Source organism: Eschrichtius robustus, chromosome 10, assembly GCF_028021215.1.
Source record: "Eschrichtius robustus isolate mEscRob2 chromosome 10, mEscRob2.pri, whole genome shotgun sequence".
In the NCBI taxonomy this organism is placed as follows: domain Eukaryota; kingdom Metazoa; phylum Chordata; class Mammalia; order Artiodactyla; family Eschrichtiidae; genus Eschrichtius; species Eschrichtius robustus.
Window position 1 is genome coordinate 68,997,972 of NC_090833.1, and position 19,339 is coordinate 69,017,310.

Consider the following 19,339-nt stretch of genomic DNA (forward strand, 5'->3'; position numbering starts at 1 on the left):
TGCCCTTGAGGTTGAAAGTCTTATATTAGGATGGTGAAGAAGAAGGATGGAAAGAGTTGGGGTCTAGGATTACTGTGAAGCTTCCATATCAGCCATGTACAGCCTGCCTCTGGACCTCTTTTACTTGAGAGAGAAATATACTTCCATCTGATTTAAAGCACTGTTAATCTGGATTTTCTGCTATATAGAGTGGAAACTATCCTGCTTGATATATCAGGGTATACAACACAGTCTCATCCATTCAAAGCCAGGATTAAAATATAATGTGAAGGCCACAGATAGCACCAAGGACCTGTTTTAGGATTACATTTTCAGAGGATACCTCTTGGGCAATGGAAACTACTGTTGAATAGTATTCCAAAATTCAATTTCTCTTTGAGAAAGAACCGGAATATTTCACTGCAATTAAGAACATCAAATGACTGGCTAGACTATGTAACCTTAGGGTGCTTCTGTTTCTTTGAAATAATGTGGGTTTTCAAAACTCAGCCACATGACTAATTGAGGAAACCATGATTCACATAAGACATTATTAGTTTCTCAGCTTGGTAAAGAGGTTGCCAATAGGTTGCCATGAAACTAGCCTTAATTTCATTAAAGAAAAGATCATTATTATTTTTGCCTTTGATATTACAACAAACTTTTCTATCTTCTTTTTTCCTTATACAAATGAACAAAGATTGACTTTTTAAATAGTGGAGAAATTCTTTTTCTAGAAATGGCTTCTGTTAAATGGCAACGAGTTTAGGACAATACATTGCATCTTTGCAAAGTATCCTTAGTCAGGATTTCTGTTTACCTACCTACCTACATGTCTCTGTGAATGTTTATCTCCAAAGAGCAGAAATGATTAGTTGTGTATACTGCCACTGGTGGAAAGGCATCTCTCCTTTGAACGTCTCTGTTCCATCACATGAGTTTGTTTTCTTTTGAACTAACTTTCTACATTTTCATTTAAAGTAACTTTAGTAAGGAAGCCAAGTTCAATTTATTGAGGATGTTCCGGAGTGATAATGGTAAGAAATTTGGGTGTCTGCAGATGAGAAATAAACTATGGGTTATTTATTTATTTTTTAACTGAAGTATAGTTGATTTACAATGTTGTGTTCGTTTCAGGTGTACAGCAAAGTGATTCAGTTATACATGTACATGTGCATATGTACGTGTATATATATTCTTTTTCAGACTCTTTTCCATTATAGGTTATTACAAGATATTGAATACAGTTCCCTGTGCTATACAGTAGGTCCTTGTTGTTTATCTATTTTATAGATACTAGTGTTAAACTACGGGTTATTGACATTAAGTAAAAATCGGAGATTGCTCTTCCAAGAATATTCAGTATCACCCCATGAGGAGATAAAGGGATGGATGCCCATGTAGGGGGATCTGAGGTCACCAAAAGACTACCCCTAGAGTCATTTGTTTGTATCCTTGGAAACATCTTGTGACAGAGGGAAATAGAGTCTTTGGGAGGAGTGAAGCTCACGAATCTATCAAGTCTAGGAACATGACTCATACAGAGGCAGGTGCTCAGCTATTATCAAGTGAACACACTAGAATCAGGTGGCTGGTGGGAGAGTCATCACCTTGGCAAGCAGGAATGAGGCAGTGGAGACATGGCCCCTTCTGAGAAGCCTGCCCTCATTTCCACTGGGCTCCCCTGGCACCTCGGGTCTGCCCATCACACTACTCATCTCTCTGCCTGTGTCTCCCACTAGAGCGTGAATTCTTCAGGAGAAGCGCTGTCTTTCGTCTCCACAGGCCCTGCACCCAGTCTAGTGCCTGGTCCATACTGAGTGTTGCTGAATGAATACGTTAGGGAATGAATGAGTGAGTGGATAAAATTCTGATTGGCTCGGGGTGGGAGAGGAAGTTGGGTGTGGCCCAGGCAGCTGTTCCCATTTATGTTCTGGGCACCTGAAGACAAGGGAGGGAGGGAAAGGGCTCCGAGGGGAGGGGCAAATTTTACAAAAAAATGTTATGATTTTGTCCAGTGTCTGAAAGTAAGTAGATTGTTTTATTAAAATAACATTTTAATGGTAAAGTGTTCCAGTAGGGGGGCCATGTTTCAGTCAATAGCTCACTGTCATTCTTAGTCCGTGGTTCAACCTTTCCCATGGTCTGGTCTCCATCAAGCCTTTCTTCCCACTCCTACACTGTAGCCAATCTGAACTGTCCAGTTCCTCATTCCACCTTGGGGAGAAACCACAGTGGAGCCAAGAGGACAGGGTGTGGCATGCCACAGTCCTGAGTTCAGGTCCCTCATCTCAACTTACTACCTACGAGTCCCAGAGCCAATTACTTTTCTTCTCTGTGTCTTCATTTCCTCATCTAATACAACACTTCTTTGGGCTTTGGTTTTCTCATCTTCGGTAAAATCTACCTATGTGATCATCACAAGGATTAAATGACACAGAATATATAAAAAGCCCACAGCGCTGCACCTGGCAGGTGGGAGGCACCCAGTAAGGGTTGGTGTGGCCCCTCTTTTCATCCTTCTCTCAGCCTGGTGGCTCGGAACTTACCACTCCTCCTTTCCCAATTTACCGTATTTACTGATCTTTTAGGGTGCAGGTCAAAGATCACCTTCTCCGTGAAATCCCTCCCCACCCCGCCCCCCGCTGAAAGCAGTCTTTCCTTCTCCCATAGCCTGTCATCTTTTTCTGAGCACCTATGGTACTTACCACTCTCTTCCTGGTGGCTCAGTGATTGCTGTGCTTTATTCCTCCCCCGTCTCTAGGTTCCATGGGGCAAACTGCCCACCTTTTAATCTTGTGTTTCAACAAAGCACCTAGCAGAATAACTTGCATATAGTAGGTGCTTAAAATAATAAACTGAATCTGTGCTGGACAATTCTCTATATTGAGGAAATCGTCACACAATTTCTCTTAGGATAGGGGGTGGCATATATAATTCATCTTTCCATTTAATCCACTTTAGGGAAAAAAGTAAAACAGGCCTCGTTGCAAGTAGCTGATGTCACACAACATCCAGAGCACTTTCTGGAAACATTACAAATAATGACTAGTCACACGGGCAATTACAATAAAGCCCTGTCAAGGGCTAGTCACATTTCTAAAATTGTGAAAAGAAATGCTCAAATGGAGGGGGATATTTCCTGAAGGCTATACTAGTCCCCTATTGCCCATAACATCTTCACCTTTATTATACCTCCCTAAACTGTACAACATGGAAATGATATATATCACAGTTATTGCTATTATTTTCAATGAGAGGGGAGAGGCCCTTAAGAATTTGAAGAAGTCATACATGGTGGTTGCCAGGTCTGAGGTTACTGAGCTGGCTGTGCATCTTTTAAATTGAATCCCAGAATTAGGTTTAAGCCAGGCCTGGCTTGTCATAGAGGCAGCTGCCAAAGGGTATAATCTGAGGGGGCTGTAGGGAGACCTCCTGTTCCAAAGTATCCTTTCCATGAGTGCCTGAGAGGGATTGCTATGTGTTTAGAAAACTTCTGAATCTTTCAGAGGTTCCTATTCTAGGTGAAGGATAATGCCTTAACCAGCATTTCTAAAAGAGTTCCACAAGAGGCTCCATGGAAGAATGGGTCCTCTGACCAAAAAAGTCTGGGAAATACTGCAAACTCCATCCCTCTATACGATTTACTATTATATGCTGCAGTGCACGGGTACATATGGAAGGCTCTAACAAGTCACATGGTAAAGAAATCTATTTAACTTAACTCAGAAGCTCTCCTGCTTATTTAACTACGAAATCAAGCTTGCTTTCTTTTTTTCCCCCAATTGTTGCAAAATTCCTAATGACATGATCTGGAAGTAGTATTTCATAGAACATGCTTTTCAAGTGCTCCCTTAGCTATTATTGGCTATCACTGTAATGGATGAATTTTCAGCTAAGCGTGGGGCACAAAGGGATGTGCATGAAGGAATGGGGCAGTCGAGAGAAGGATAAGGAACATTATAGGTGACCATGAGGGCCCCCAAAGACAATTTCACAATCTTGCTAAGATTTCACAATCTTGCTAAGCTGGTCAGCCTTCTCATTCCAGATATTATTTTGGCTTTGTTTCCCTGCCTAGAAAGCCCAGCTGTTCGATATCAAGTGGTAGCATCAGCTTGGAAGTAGCATTTTTGCATCTTCACATAATCTTGGTTTGTCTGGCATGGGGAGGAAGAGGAAGGAAGCACTCGGATGGCCACATTTGCTCAAATAGATGTGGAAAGAGGAAGGAAGGGAACAGTAAGGGAGAAAAGGGGCAACTGAGGCAACAGAGAGCCAGAAGCTGCTCTGGCCACAGGAAGCTAAGGGCGGAAGGCAGAGGACAGGATGGAGGAAGGAGAGAAAAGTGAGGGGTCGTCACTGCTCAGGTAGAAGGTAACAAACCCACCAGCTGCCCAAGCCATGAGGCCGAGGCTGAGGGCTGTGAGACGCCTGAATCGAATTATAAAGTCAGTGAGGCCCAAACCTTTGGCTTCCCAAGCCAATCACCACGAAAAATCAAAGTGGTTTGAAGACATGAACTAAAAATAACAGCCGGGTCAGGAGCCTTCCTTTAAGGTACGGATTGCTCTTTCTATCCCTGCGGTGGTGGGATACTGATTCTCATAAGTAGCTTTCTGCCTTTGGCGCTCTCAGTGCCCAAGGGTCTGCATTTCCCCAGGTTGTGGGGAGGGCCCTGGGCTACAACAGAGCCCAGTCTGAGATTCTGACTGTGGCCTGCTGCTTTAGAAAACATCACAGTGGTTAACTGAAAGCACAGAGATAGCAGCAGAGAAGGGCCCGGGTGCACTGCAGAAGCCAGAGTGGGGAGGGGCTGGAAAGGGCTTGCTCTTACCAAGGGCTGTCGGATGTCCTGCTTCCTGCAAAGCAACTAGGAAATCTTTGGCAAGCTAAGGCAACTCAGAAATACTAGAAGCTGAAAATAAGATATACAACACTTTTGGGAGTTTCTCTCATGTTGAAGGATAAAATTAACTGATTCCCCTTCTAGGGTACCTTTTGATTTCTTGTCAATATCAGTGTAAAAATCACGGGAAGACTCCAAATGTTTTCGTAACTTACAAATATTATTTATTAGTCAAAAGGCGGAGGTATGTGTGGGAGATAGGGCAAGAGAACAACTCCCTTTACAAGAATGCAGAAATTCTCAAATTGCTGTTCCGTGGTACACTTATTTCAGAAAAGTCATTCTGACTGGGGCAAGGCCGTGCTCTGGGACAGAGCCTGGAATTCATCAGTAGATACATTGAAAAAGAAGTTTCTGCCAGACTTCACTTATTCAGGGGAAATGGTTAAAATGATACGTCCAATCTCACGGACTGTGAATCCCAATATATACAATCCCACTGGCTGGAAATGGTGGCCCTGGCCTCTCTCGGGTGAGTTAACAGGGACCGCGACAGCTAAGGACATGAGCCTACGCGGCCCTCTGCATCAGAAACAGGTCTCCAACTGGTTTGGGGCCTAGTGGTTCCTTTAGATCGCTCATTCCTTGGCATAAATCAGAATATTACCAGAACCTCCCCACCTCTGAAATTGGGGCATATTAAAAGAAGAGTGTTGGTTGGATGTGTTTCTATATGTTGTGAGCACGTGGAGGAAATAATGATGACCCAGTGGGTGTGGGCTTGTGTTTATGTTGCTGACACCATTTCTCTGACTGTGTTACACAACTGAGATGGTTTGGATCGTTTGAATGGAATAACATGATTGCTCATGGTATTGCATGTCTCCAATTCCAAACCAACACGATGGCAAAAACTAGACGAAAATGTGGAAAGAATAATAAATCACACAATGTCACTGAAGTCATGCAAAGAGGGGGAAAAAAAATGATTAAAAAAAAATGGGCAAGCCACAGACACCATAAATGAAAAAAAAAAAAAGCCAATGCATACAATTCTAAAATCATTCTTACCTTCTTCAGTCATTGTGTCATAATATTTTAGTTTTCCATATGATCCAAGTTCTACAACATCACAGTAAAAGACACAAAGATAAGGAACGAGCTGTAATGCAAGAACTTTGTTTTTACACATTCTCAATTAATCAGATTCAGAGTTACACTGTCAAATTCCACAATTGTAACTATATAGAGATGTGCAAACATGGGCCATGTGGCGGATGGCTTTCACGGCCCACTTTCAGAAATCACTTAAAATATATTATTCCACCGGGGGTAGGACTTGCCCTGCATTCCAGAATAGGACACAGTTATTTTAACGTCTGATGAAACAAATGCTTGGCAAAGACATCTTCACACCAGGTCCAGCCTAGGCCTATAATTTTTAGAGGTGACATTCCAAGAGAAAGGGCTGGGCAAGGACAATGCCCAGACCCACTGAGGCTTGTAGACGCCAGGATTCCTTGCCGTGGAACTGCAGTCCCAGGAGGTCATTTCACAGCTTTTCTCCAATAGAACTACTTCCTAGAGATTAGTAAGGAAGGCTACCTGGGAAAATCCCAAAGAAAAAACCAGGTTCTAAACTTCCCTTTCATTTCTAATCTTGTATTTTAGACAGAAAGCACTGAATACCATGGGTGCAGCATGCTTTGGTGTGTGTTGGGGGGGGGGAGGGGCGGGGGATGGGAAAGGCGTGGAAAGCTTTGGGAGGAAGGGGGAGGTGTATTCCCAGGGAAGGGCACGTGGCCCAGACAGGTGACAGAGCAGCCACAGCTCCCAGCTCAGGGCATTGCCTGCTGCTGTGTAGACTGCAGGGGCCAGGAGGCAATCTCCTGGGTGCAGCCCACCAAAGGACTCGGCTGTAATGGAAACCACGGGCGGAAAGCAAGCTCTTCTGAGTCAGCTGGTGGAAGTGGCAGCTTGGGTGGAGGGACGGAGGAGGTGGGGACGCACCATTTCTGTTTTCTTACTTCAGTTCTAAAATAGAAACTTTCATTCTTGTTCATCTGAAAATTCCAGATTTTTTGAAGCATCATTGTGAGCAGGTTAGAAATATTTTCCCTGGTCATAACAACACTCTCCCAATAAAATTCAAGAAATTAATGACACTCAAGAGATCTTCCTGTGATTCTGTAGAATGCTTCCATGGCTCATTAACTTGGTCGACTGCTAAAAATTCACATGTGAATGAACTAATAACTGATGGGTTTTGTGTACAAAAGGCTTTAGCTTAAAACACAATAATAAATATTCTTCTGCTTATATTATGCACATTCTATATATATTCTTTTTCCATGTGCCTAAAATTTTACCTAAAGCTATTTTAACACACCAATACAAAATTATGTCTTGGGGAGAAAAATCACCTCATCTTTATATTTCTGCAAAAGCCTGCCTATTCTGGATTTTGTTAGATACACGACAAAGGATGCAAGTGTTTCAATAAGAAATTGAATTTTGTATAAAAAACAAGAAAGTTTAAAAAAAAAAATGACTTCTGGGGATTGCCTTCTGTAGAAAATTTTTTTTTTTCTGGTATTTTAAGAACAGTAGTCTATTATATATGACATTGCACAAGTTTGGGATTTTAAAATGATCCAAATACCTTCATAAATATTAAAACACATGTTCATGGTGGCTTTACACATAATCTACGCATTTGTATTTGTGTGTGTGTGTATAATCTTGCAGTAAATTGATGAATTATATCAGCCAACTAATTTTTTTGTAACCTCTACTCTTTCCCTGAGGTAAAGCAGTAGAATAAGCAGCTGGCATTCTCTTTACTTGCCGAGGAAACAGAACGTGGGCAGCTCTGTGTTTGCAAAGTTGGGTGTAAACCATATTCTACACAATGAAGATACATTACTGCATTTTTGTCTTTTGAGATGCAACCTCTCTGTATGCACACACTGGCCTTCATGTATCAACCCGAAACTTTCAAACATCTGCTTGTGGCAGATGTGATTATTTTTTACCTCCTCTCTCGTGGAGCCAGTTATAAATAAATACAATCATATTCTTTAATTAATTTATTTTTACATAGTCGAAACTGGATCTGTGGGTGACTGACAAAGCTCACACATTCTTGCTGCTGTGGCAATGCCTAGATTGTTTCTTAGCTGCTTCCTTGGATGAGGACTGGGGCAGGGGGACAAGAACCGGACAAAACATATAAAAAAGGAGGCTAAAGGTGGTGGAAGAGAAGGAATAAGAGCAGTGAAAGGCTGAATAACAACAGGTGATGTAGCAACTTAAAGCACAGTGAGCGAGGAGGGCAAGGGAACAATATTTGCCCAAGTGAAGGGAACCATGTTTGTTGCTTACTAAAGAAAAGGCACGCAAGAATGTGAAGGAAACCAGCCTACTGGAATAAAGTTTTTAACACTGACAGCAAAGGCATGGTGAGACGGTGAACTCAGCACCTCAACGCTTTCAAATGGTCAGGGCGGCATCCTGGGGCTGGTGAGACAGCATCTCCGAGAGCTGGTGCCTCCCTTCCTTGAACCAGGGGCTCAGGGGGTGTAGGAAGAGGAGTGTGACATGCGACTAGGACAAACACGACTTGCATCCGTAAGCCAGAGCACATCACGCACCTGGCTGGTGTCCCACATACCATGGACACCTCATGGAAAGTGGCCTGAGAGGCATGAACGAAAACTCACCTGTAAGGGGCAATGGCCTCCAGTCAGCGCACTCCCCATGGACAGTAGCCAGGGCACCTTTAGCACCGTTGGATTAAGATTCAAACTGCGCCCAATCCAAGCTGAGTTTCTTTGACACGGGAGGGAGAAGTGGGGGGGATTCAAGAGGCTGCTGTTTAATACCACTGAGCAACTTCCATTATGTCAACTGAGCAAGAGGCAGCCAGGACTGGAAGAGGAATGAATCAGCCGTGAATATCATCCTGGGTACCAGCTGGTGCCTCTTCTATGTAACATTTCTCTAAGAAGACACACAGCCTAAGAAAAATTCCAGAACCCAGTGGTTGGTGTTTGCGATGAGGCTATGAGCCCATTGGGAATGCTGTCTAACATGGCGCCCACACTCGCTCATGCTAGTTGGACAGCTGGGTCCACAGGCACCCAAGCTCCCAGGTCTCTAGGAGGGCTTGAACCTTTTGTCATTCCTCTGTCCACTTCCCTTCAGGTCTTGTCAGCAACATCATCACCTGCCTTTAAGGTACCGCTGAATTCTTGTCCATATTTCTTGGTTGACAAGTCAAGGGAAGGATCTTGTCTTCAGTCTCAAAGAATCTGAATAAGAACTAGTGTTTTGGGCTCCTAATTTCTTCCTTTCTTAAAAAGGGCATGGACACAGATTTCTCCTTCCAACGTTGACCTTCTCAGCTCTACTTTTGAAGCCTCTGGCATTCTCAACCCTTTTCTCAGCAAATCTCCCCAGATAGGAGCAACAGAAAAGTGACTTCTCACCTTTCAGGCCTCAAAATTCTGACGTATACAACAGAAAGTCAACAGAAGCATCTATGCTGAATTCATTTTGTTAGAATGAAGACTAGAGGTAGAGAAATCAGTGAGAGCAAGTATTTATTAAGTGTTGGTTGATGGAAAAAAATGATTAACTTGTTTGTTTTCTTAAATCAAAGAGCTGCTTTATTTTTGATACCGGTTTGAACTGAGTTTGAAGATCTAAAAATTAAGGTTTCTAAACAACAGAGAGTAGTTTCTTGGTAAAGTTGTCTAATACCTATCAAGGAGGTGTGTACAGATACCAGATTACATCACATCCATGAAAGGATTATTTTCAGTAGCAAATAGAAGTTAAGAACATAGGCTTTGAAGCCAGGGTATAGGTTTGAACCCAAGATCTGCCACTTATTAGCTGTGTGACTTTGAGCAAATTTACCTCTCTGAGCCCCAGTGTCCTCAGCTGTAAAGTGACATGACTGTATCTACCCTGCAAAGTTGTGGTGAAGAGTAGATGAGATAATAGTACCCACTAAGCGATCGGTAATGGGCAGCTTCATTATTGCAAGCATCACTAAGAAGAGTAGAAGAGAACCTATGGGACATGGAGCAGAACACTTAGAGAACTTGGTATTTTACACGGGTTTAGTTTGTTAAAACTAATTCAACAGTACTTATAGAAGTTTAAAATAGCTATTTGTTGCCCAACAATAAATGATATTCTGCCTTGCTGGGGCTAGAATTAGAAAGAAATTTCTTCATCAGTCCTGTCCTTCTACTCTCAGATCTATGGGGAATGTCAAAACATGGACCATAATCATTGGAACAGGATGTAAAAAGCAGACCCTTCATTCATCTGACCACCATGTTCCAGCTTTGGACGTATGCACCTTTCCTTCTAATATTTGCACACAAGACTGTCTCTCCACATGTTGGAGGCTGAGACCCTCTTTGGATTCCTCTTTGGATCTCTCCCAACTAGAGCAGTGCTTTTCTCATATCACATGCTCTCTTCACATTTCTTAAACAAAGCATATAAATGCACAGCTCCCAAATAACAGTGAGGTTTAGGATGCTTTGGTTTGTTGAACTTCCCTGGACTTGCTGAAGTCAGGAAGGCAGGCACTGATGTCTAAGACTTCTGGACTGCTGATACCAAAATATCACTATCAAAGTTCAGGTGTTGGGGTGGGGGAGGGATGGCTTGGGAGTTTGGGATTAGCAGATGCAAACTCATATATAGAATGGATAAACAACAATATCCTAATATACAGCACAGGGAACTATATTCAATATCCTGTGATAAACCATAATGGAAAAGAATATGAAAAAGAATTTATATATATGTATAACTGAATCACTTTGCTGTAGAGTAGAAATTAACACAACATTGTAAATCAACTATACCTCAATAAAGTAAACTAAAAAAAAAAAAGAGTACTTCTGAGTACAGTACTTATCTGAGACAGATAAGACAGCTAATTCAAAGCTTGGTTCTACTACTTATGAGCTGGGTGATCCTCTCTGCACCTTAGTCTCTTCTTCAGTAAAATGGGGACAAGAGCAATAAACACCTGTTCTCAGGAGGGTTTTTGGAGGATCAGATAAGAACATGTCTCTATAGCACTTTGTGCTGGGTGGCAGAAGCATCCTTAATAACTGGTACCTCTCTTCACTGTCTCCCAAAGTTCCAAAAGGAATATCTATCTCAGCCCAGCATGAGGTTGTTAAATCCTATCAAACTCTAATTATCTCTGCGGGTGGGCACCAATGTCAATGTCAATACTCAATGTGTGCAAGTCAACAACCCCCGATAGACATCTTAAACACAAGGAAGACTGTCAAAAGGAAAACTTTCAGTTTAATGAAAGGCTGCCCTGGCTCACTTCCAGAACCATGTTTGGCAGTATTAACATTTTAGCCTCAGGTGGTTTTTTTTCTTTTTTTTTTTTAATTTGTGAATTTATTTTCATTATTGAAGTTTTGTGAATGAATAGTACGAGAGTTGTGTATTTGTCATTTTCCGTTCACTCCCTACAAACATAACATTTATATTTGTAGATCTATATAATTTTTAAGTTTCTTGCAGGGTATGTGGGTTGATCTTGATTCTCTTCTATTCCTGTGTGAAAATTTTCATCAAAAAAAAGCATGTATGGGCTTCCCTGGTGGCAGAGTGATTAAGAATCCGCCTGCCAATGCAGGGGACACGGGATCGAGCCCTGGTCCGGGAAGATCCTACATGCCGCGGAGCAACTAAGCCTGTGTGCCACAACTACTGAGCCTGCGCTCTAGAGCCTGTGAGCCACAACTACTGAGCCAGCGTGCCACAACTACTGAATCCCTTGCGCCTAGAGCCCATGCTCCGCAACAAGAGAAGACACCGCAACGAGAAGCCCCCGCAACGAGAAGCCCATGCACCGCAACAAAGAGTAGCCCCCGCTCGCTGCAACGAGAGAAAGCCCGCACGCAGCAACAAAGACCTAGCACAGCCAAAAAAAAAAAGTATTCTGAGTTAAAAGGTATTTCTAATATAGCCCAATTTAAAGCTTTTTGTTTGATTTTACCTAAAAAAGGGCTGCATGGACCACCGAAATTAATTGCCTTCCATTAAAAGGCTTTCTTCGGTCATTATTCTTTTATATCAAATGTTCATGTCAAGGCAAGTAATTTTGTTTTAACTAAAAAAATAAAACTTTAAGAGATTGAGGTTAAGTGAGGAAACAACCATATTCTCACTTCAGACTCAAGTCAGAAGAAAAGGAATATTTTAACCTTCAGATTCCAATTCTCACTCAAAAAAAGCTTTTAAAGTACTGACTCATTGCAGAAGCTCTGCTTAACAGTCTGTGGGGGAATGATATTTGTGTGTTAAACTTCCCTAAGAGGCTCCTGAATACACGGTTACCTGGGGACAGCTGTACCCAACATGTGGTAACACATCTATGTCATACACAAGGTATAAACGGAGGTGATTTTGCCCTGTGGAGTTCTTTTCATATTCGGCTCTTCCAAATCTATGCTAACGAGTGCTTCTTTTTCTTCTATGAGATTAAAACCTCTCACTTAGGCTTTTGGAAGCAAGGCAAGAACTTTCCAAATGAAAATAAAGGGCTGAACTTGTGGGTAACCCTCCATCAGCTACTGAGTGTCAAGTAGGATTTATGTACATACACACACACCACCTCTTAGACATTTATCACCTGATTTTCACGCCCTCTGAATCCAGCCCCTTCATGAAATACTCACTCTTCCTTTTCAAGCTTCCTGCAAGCCCAGACACACTGGTTTGTTACTGCTGTTGTTCTCATCTCCCTCACTTTCTACATATATTTCCTTGTTGATGTCCATCTGCTGATATCATTCTGAGGCCCCAGTCACTAGGAAATACTGATACTACATTGGTGGCCAAATCAGGGGTCAGAAAGATCCCCAGCAGCTGGCCCAGTGCCTGGAGTACAGCAGCATTCTGATAAAGCACCAATGAACCACAGGGCCCAGGTGTGTAGGTGAGAAAGTAGACTGGGGACCACAATAGGGAGTGGTGGGGATTATGGAAAACTGGCCAGTGCATGCCTAAAGAGGGGCAGCAGCCAGTCAGCTCCCACTCCATGCGGGAAGGCAGGCACAGTGCTGACAGATCTGATTATTCAAGGGAAGCCAGATACCCGGATTTTTATGTGAAAATTCCTGATTTTAAATGTTGGCAACTAATTCCAAATTAAAAAAAAGAAAAACACTCTGGGTCATTATTTGGCCCAGCAATTTGTAATCTTTGGTTTAAAATCAGGATGCTTAGTCCAATTTTCTTATAAATATTAGTTGAATGAATGAATGAAGAAATGAGACCAGTTAGGCTATTGGAACTGGGAGGGGTCCTTGTTAGGCCACCCTTCTCCAGAAGGTCAAGGACTCTGGTTCTCTTCCTTGTCTCCCTCAAGGCTTACCTATCACCTCAGGCTCCTCTGGGACACCAAGGCTGAGTCCATGTCAGGCCAATGGAGCTGCTATGATGCCATGACTAATACCCTCTTTTTTTGTATGTCCTTGCCCATCCAGCTCTGCCATCACATGAGCCAACAGAGTAAATTTTTAAAAAAAATCTTATTTTGGAGAGGAATGAACACTGCCCATTAGGTATAACTGTTCCCAATTATTTTGCAGGGAAATATCTGCAATGTGAAAAACACAATGAAAGGTTCTGAAAGGTAGGTGAGGATCACAGAGGGAGGTGCCATAAAATTATATGGGAATTATCATCCTCGAACAGTGAACAATAACGTGTGGTCATTACTGTGGATCATCCAGATGGTTCATGATGAAACGCCCAAGCGAGTCCCCAGATACTCCAACTTCTTATAAATTTGTCACCTAATTTGCAGCCGTGCTGCTCTGCGGTGTTGCTTAGCAATATCAATGGTTACTGATTTCTGTCCTGTGAGGAGCTGACTCAGGCCGTATTTCACTGTAATTTACATGCTCTGGATGATCAAGCAAGAAAAATGGGACTCAGAAGCGCTGTTGTGCTGCTTTCCTTCTGAGGTAGATTGGGGAGGGGGAGAGAACAGGAGAGAGCAAGCAGATTTCTGGAAAGGATTTCTAAAGAAAAACAATGAGCCACCAGGTAAGAGAATCAACCCCAGTGTGGTTAAAAAAAAGATTTCCTGGGCTTTTATGAGTGTCCTTTTAATTGTGTAATTAAAAATCTCAGTAACAATCTTAAGGTAACTTTAAACACTGAGACTTTGGCAGAATGTTTTTCCTTTTTCCCAAAGGGACGGAGAAAAGCACGTGACAATATAGCATGATGGCCCCATCATTTGTACTGTGGAGCCCTACAGGCTTTGACTTGACAACTGAAACATGTTACTCATAAGTTTTTTGGGTAGGTAGTGGGTTAAGAAGCTAACATATTCACTAATGACATCTAACATCTTGGGTACTTTTTTGCATCTCTGTAAATGCAAAGATTATGTTTACCAAATCAGGCAAAAGGTACTTTCTGATTAAGTCTTATCAAATTTGGGGTGGAGGATACAAACACATTTATTGCTCAGTCTTAAAAGTGGCAAAGTATTCCATTCTCTTCCCCTATCCGTGTTTTAAAGGATTTTTCGAGGTGGCACATACAGAGAAGCCCACTGTTTTCTTTCATAGAGATGTGAGCTCGGTTATATCACATGTGACTAAGATCCACAGGGCGGGGCTTTAGGTGATGCTGATACTTCTGTAAGCCATACCCACAACCCAACCAGTCATGAAGCCCTATCAATTCTACCCCTAAATATCCTCAATTCTGTCTTTTCTGTTCCATTCCCACTGTCCCTGCCTTAGTAGGAGGCCTTGCTGAGGTCACTGCAATAGTCCTATTGGAACTCTCGTTTCCTAACCTTTCTTACTACCTACCGTGACCTTTCACCTATGTTTCACATTGTTACCAGGGTAAGGCTTTCAAAACACCAACTGAACATACACCTCTAAATCCCACGCATACCGTCTTTTTTTGTGTTGGAAATTTATTAGGTCTCCCAACTTACTGAATCACTTGGAACCCAGGTTTGAGGTTCCCTCCTGCAGGCAGCATTCCTGAATGCCCCTCGTCCCTAGTGTAAGTCACTTTCTCCTGCGTGTCTGTTCCAAGTATGCCCTTCTGTGCGTGCTCATCAAAGGCGTCTTAACCTACTTGCTTTCTGTCCTTTAGGGCAAGGAATCCACACACTCATTTTGTTAATTTGAACACCCAGCATAGTTCCTGGCACTCTGTAGGTGTTCAAATGCTGCTGAACTGAATTAAATCTCTATTTAACAGTGCTCTGTTAATCTTCCTTAGCCTAGCTGCCTTTGGTATGGACGTCTATGATTCCTTCCATTTTAGTGTTTTAACTCCACAGTTTCAACTATTCTGTCTTTGCTATCTCTGCAGGGAGGAAGTCTGTGAAGGGAAAATGCATGCAGCCTCAACTGTTGGAATCCTCTTCATTTCTTCTGTAAAGTAGGAGGATTTACATCATGCAAAAGTGCCATCAGGAGAGTCCTCAGCACACAGAAGACAAAATGGTGGCAATGGCTTGGAAATGGAGATAAAAAAACAAACAAACAAAAAACCCCACTGGTGTGCGGAATGGATGGCGCATGCTGGCTAGAGAACAATTTGGATGTTCTCCTGGATCCCATCCTGCAGCCTGGCTGGATTCAGAAGAGTCTGCCAGGCAGAGAGAATCAGTGCTAAATTATATCCAGCCATTGGGTCAGCACAGCTGAGTTTCTACCCTCTGATGCACTGAGCATCAAAAAATATCAGAAAAGTATCTTAGAAGAGGAGAGGAAAAACAATAAAATAGACAAACAAACAAACTTCAGCCATCCAAGGGGGAAAAAAGGGCAAGAGATAAGAGAGAAGAATGAGAAGGCAAGAGAATTTAAGAACAGAATGAAATTGAGGGAAAAAAGACTGGAAGACAAAGGAAATTAATGCCACTGATGTGGAAGTAATTCAAAGTCAAAACTACCCTTATAATTTTGTATTCTACACTTCAGTACTGTTCAGGATGTCACTGCATTGAATACCTGGCTCCCTACCACAATAGAAACAATCACCCCAAATTATGAAAAACTTAAAGGATCAAATTTAAAGTAGAAAGAATGTTCATGCAATCCTCTAAATTTCATTGACGTGTAAATCCATTTACCATTACTCCTACTTAAATACCATATTATATAAAATGGGACCATACGAGTGAGTTTAAAATCCAGGATGCAAAGATAGGGTAAAAGATTAAGATACGTTTCCTAAATAGTCCACTATGTGCCTTATATTAAACAGCAAATGCCTGCCAGTGAACCAGAGCTCTGATGACATAGGAGGAAGCAGGGCACTGCAGGATCTTATAACCCCTAACTGCACAAACAGTGCCCGAAGGATGTTTCAGCAGGGTTAAAATATTAGTACAGTAATTGCTTTTGCAGATTTTTATCAATATGTTGGAAAGAGGAATTTTTTTTTTTTAGTCTGCCAAATATCCTAAAGCTATGGACCCCAGAGGAAACTGGGACTTTTTGGAAGGAAATGAGTTAAGTACCATGTCACATTGATGCACTTCTCATTGTGCAAAGGACAGGAGAATGTGGAAATACAGAAAGTATAATTATTCAATTTCAGGATAACTTTTGCTCAACTAAAAGCCAGATTGCCAAAAAGACCAGTTCCCATCTTATCTTACAGACAGGTGTGGCAGGATCTCAAAAACTGGTGCATGGTGAAGAGGCTGCTTTTTAAGGGAAAATAGAGATAAGATACATAATTCAATGAATTACCATTGAACCACTGAAAACTGCCTAAAAATATGACAGCTGCAAGAAGAAAAAAAAAAGAACTGAAAGCAATTTGGCAAATACCTACCTAGAACTAATGAGGTACCAAGCACCGTTCTATGTGCTCTGTGAACAGCACTTTATTGAATACACTCAATAGCCTCAAGAGATAGATGCTCTTGTCTTCCCTATTTTACAAAAGAGGAAACTGAGTTATAGAGAAGTTAAATAACTCACCCAAGGTCACACAACTAGTAAGTGGCAGAGCTGGGGTTCAAACCCAGGTGGCTGGCTCCACAGTGTGTCTGCTGAGCAACTAACTACACTATACCCCTCCTCCCATGAGCCTAGTGGGAAGATGCCACCACGAACACACCTAGCGTAGGACAGAGTCTCTCTAAATGGACATATTGCAAGATGCTACCTTTAAGCTCCAAGGGTCAGCTCCTCACCTTCTAATCCTGACTTGCACAAAGAAGATGGGGAACAGTCCTGAGGTCAAGAAAAGAATTTGTAACTTTTTCCAGATAGGAAACTCTGCGTGACCTGTTGTGCCATGGATGGGAATAGGATGCATGGAAAGGGAGATAACAACTGGGTAAAGTTTTTTTTCAGAAATGGAAGAGGAAACTTTTCATTATGAAGAGTTTTCTGGAATGAGATGGACTCACCATGATTTTTAATTCCTGCCAATGATGGTGGTTCTGGCCTAAAGGCCTTAGAGTTGAAGCAAAGCTACCTTCGCTCTTGGTTATCTGGGATTAAGTGCCGCCAGCCTGGGAAGTCAAAGAGAGAAATCACCACCGCAGAAGTAGCCACAGAGGTTACTGCAACTGCACTGCTAAAGCTCAGCTTCAACAACAGCATTTAAGCCGGTTTTCAGGAAGTTATCTAGTCTGGGGCAAGCACCGGCTTCTGTTCCCCCAGAGACTTACCTACAGTGGGGGCTTGTAAAGAGAAACGTTCTCAAATGGCGTGACTACTTACTCAGCTTGCAATAGGAATGCATTTTGTGAATGAATGAATGAATGAATGAATGAATACATGACCCCACACACAAATAAGAAACCAATCTGATGTAGATCCATAAGCTTTATATAAATCACAATGCTGCTGCACTCTTTGAGTGCGTGTGTGTGTGTGTGTGCACGTGCACTTGCACACATGCGTATCATATAGTCTCATTTGAGCCCCAAGGCAACCGGTAAAGGACAGTTTGATGCGGGTCAGGGAATTCTTTTTAACGGCTGAGGCAAAGAGGCCAGATTGGGTGGCTCTGATATCGTGAGATCAGAAGAGAAATGGACCCTCACAGCAGCTCAAGGATTTGTTTTTATAGTATAACCAACATCCAGAGGTGAGTGCACAGCACAGTGCAAATCCCAGACCAAGACACAAACTAGGAAGAGATCTGGCTACTGTCAGAGGAAAGTGTCTCATAACCGAATGCAAGTCGTCCAACCTGCATTCCACTAAGTGAGGCCTGGCTATTGATTAAACAAAGCAGAGGTGTCTTTAGTGTTTCATTGAGAGAAAACACTTTCGAATGCACTTATCTCACAGACGATGTTTCTGTATCAACATGCTTTTGGAATGGGCCGTCACTGACAAAACTGAAGTGCTTTTTCCACCTTCACTGATTGGCCCCATCCTTCGGTCCTCCACATAGACATCACTGTGACAGCTGCTTTCTGTCTCTGGGATTTCTGAGTCCTCTCCTCGGAAGGAGTTCTAACTGCATCTCTTGAGCATGTGATAAGTTCAAGGGAACAAAGATGAAGCTGTAACCTTATGGATGCCTCATCATCTTTTTCTTTCTGCGTTCAATGTTTACATTCAAATGGCATCAAGTCAATTTTTTGGCCATATACCTTTGTGCACTTGACTTCAAAGCAAACTTGAGAGAGACAGAGAGAGACAAAGAGAGGGAAAGAGAGAGAGAGAACCTATTCCCATCCTCAAAAGCATTTATTTCAGTAAGACCATTCACATTCCCTTCATGCCCCAAATGAAATGTATTTGTAATGTGTACAACACAAAGAGAGATTCAATTTCGACCATCTTTGATGTTCAAATCTGAGAGTAATGCTTTACTACTCCCCAAAGAGAGGAGCTATTTAACTTGTTCCTGAATTTGCTCTATGAGAGGCATTAATAGCCTGCCTTCCTCTCTCCAGGCATTTAAACTGCTGTCATCTTATTAAAAACAAGGCCAGTAGATTGCATTTTATTCTTCTCCAGTGAAGATTTTCACTCCTGTTGCCTGTTCACGCACCAGCTGAGGCGGCACGCAAACATCTTTCTTGTTAATTTAAACTGATCTACGATTTGGGACAGAAAGAAAGGTTACAATATTGCCTTTCAGGGATAACTTCTCCCCATTTTGAATCAAATAGGCATGAAAATGACTTTCTTCTGGTTTCAAATGACAATTTTTGAACGCTTATATTGAAGCTGTTTTTAAAAATAGAAGCTGGGGAAATAGGTTCTGCTGTTTGGTGCGGAAAAAAAGAAAACCCAGCAAGCCAGTGAAAGTTTAATCTTAGTGTCAGCCCCAAATTAACACACAATGTCTATGTTAAAGAACTGAAGTGATCTTACAAAATAGGGAGCTTCACGGCTGTGTGTACGGGAGATGGACATTTGTGGCTACAGACGAAAGTCCTGTGTGAGTGCAAAGCGTTCAGGCTCCGAAGGCAAATTTAGGAGCTGGGTG

At 42.1% G+C, this 19,339-nt stretch overlaps 1 protein-coding gene across 2 annotated transcripts in view; it reads right to left on the reverse strand.

Annotated features, from left to right (window-relative positions):
• SLC24A2 (solute carrier family 24 member 2) overlaps nucleotides 1-19,339 on the reverse strand; it is a 235,566-nt gene that overhangs the window by 56,470 nt on the left and 159,757 nt on the right. Inside the window, exon 4 of one of the 2 annotated variants that reach the window (XM_068552947.1) lies at nucleotides 5,900-5,950. The exons of the other annotated variant lie outside the window; for it this stretch is intronic. Within the exon in view, the coding sequence (XP_068409048.1) occupies nucleotides 5,900-5,950 (51 nt within the window). The remainder of the gene's footprint in view (nucleotides 1-5,899; nucleotides 5,951-19,339) is intronic. 2 annotated transcript variants of the gene reach the window in all.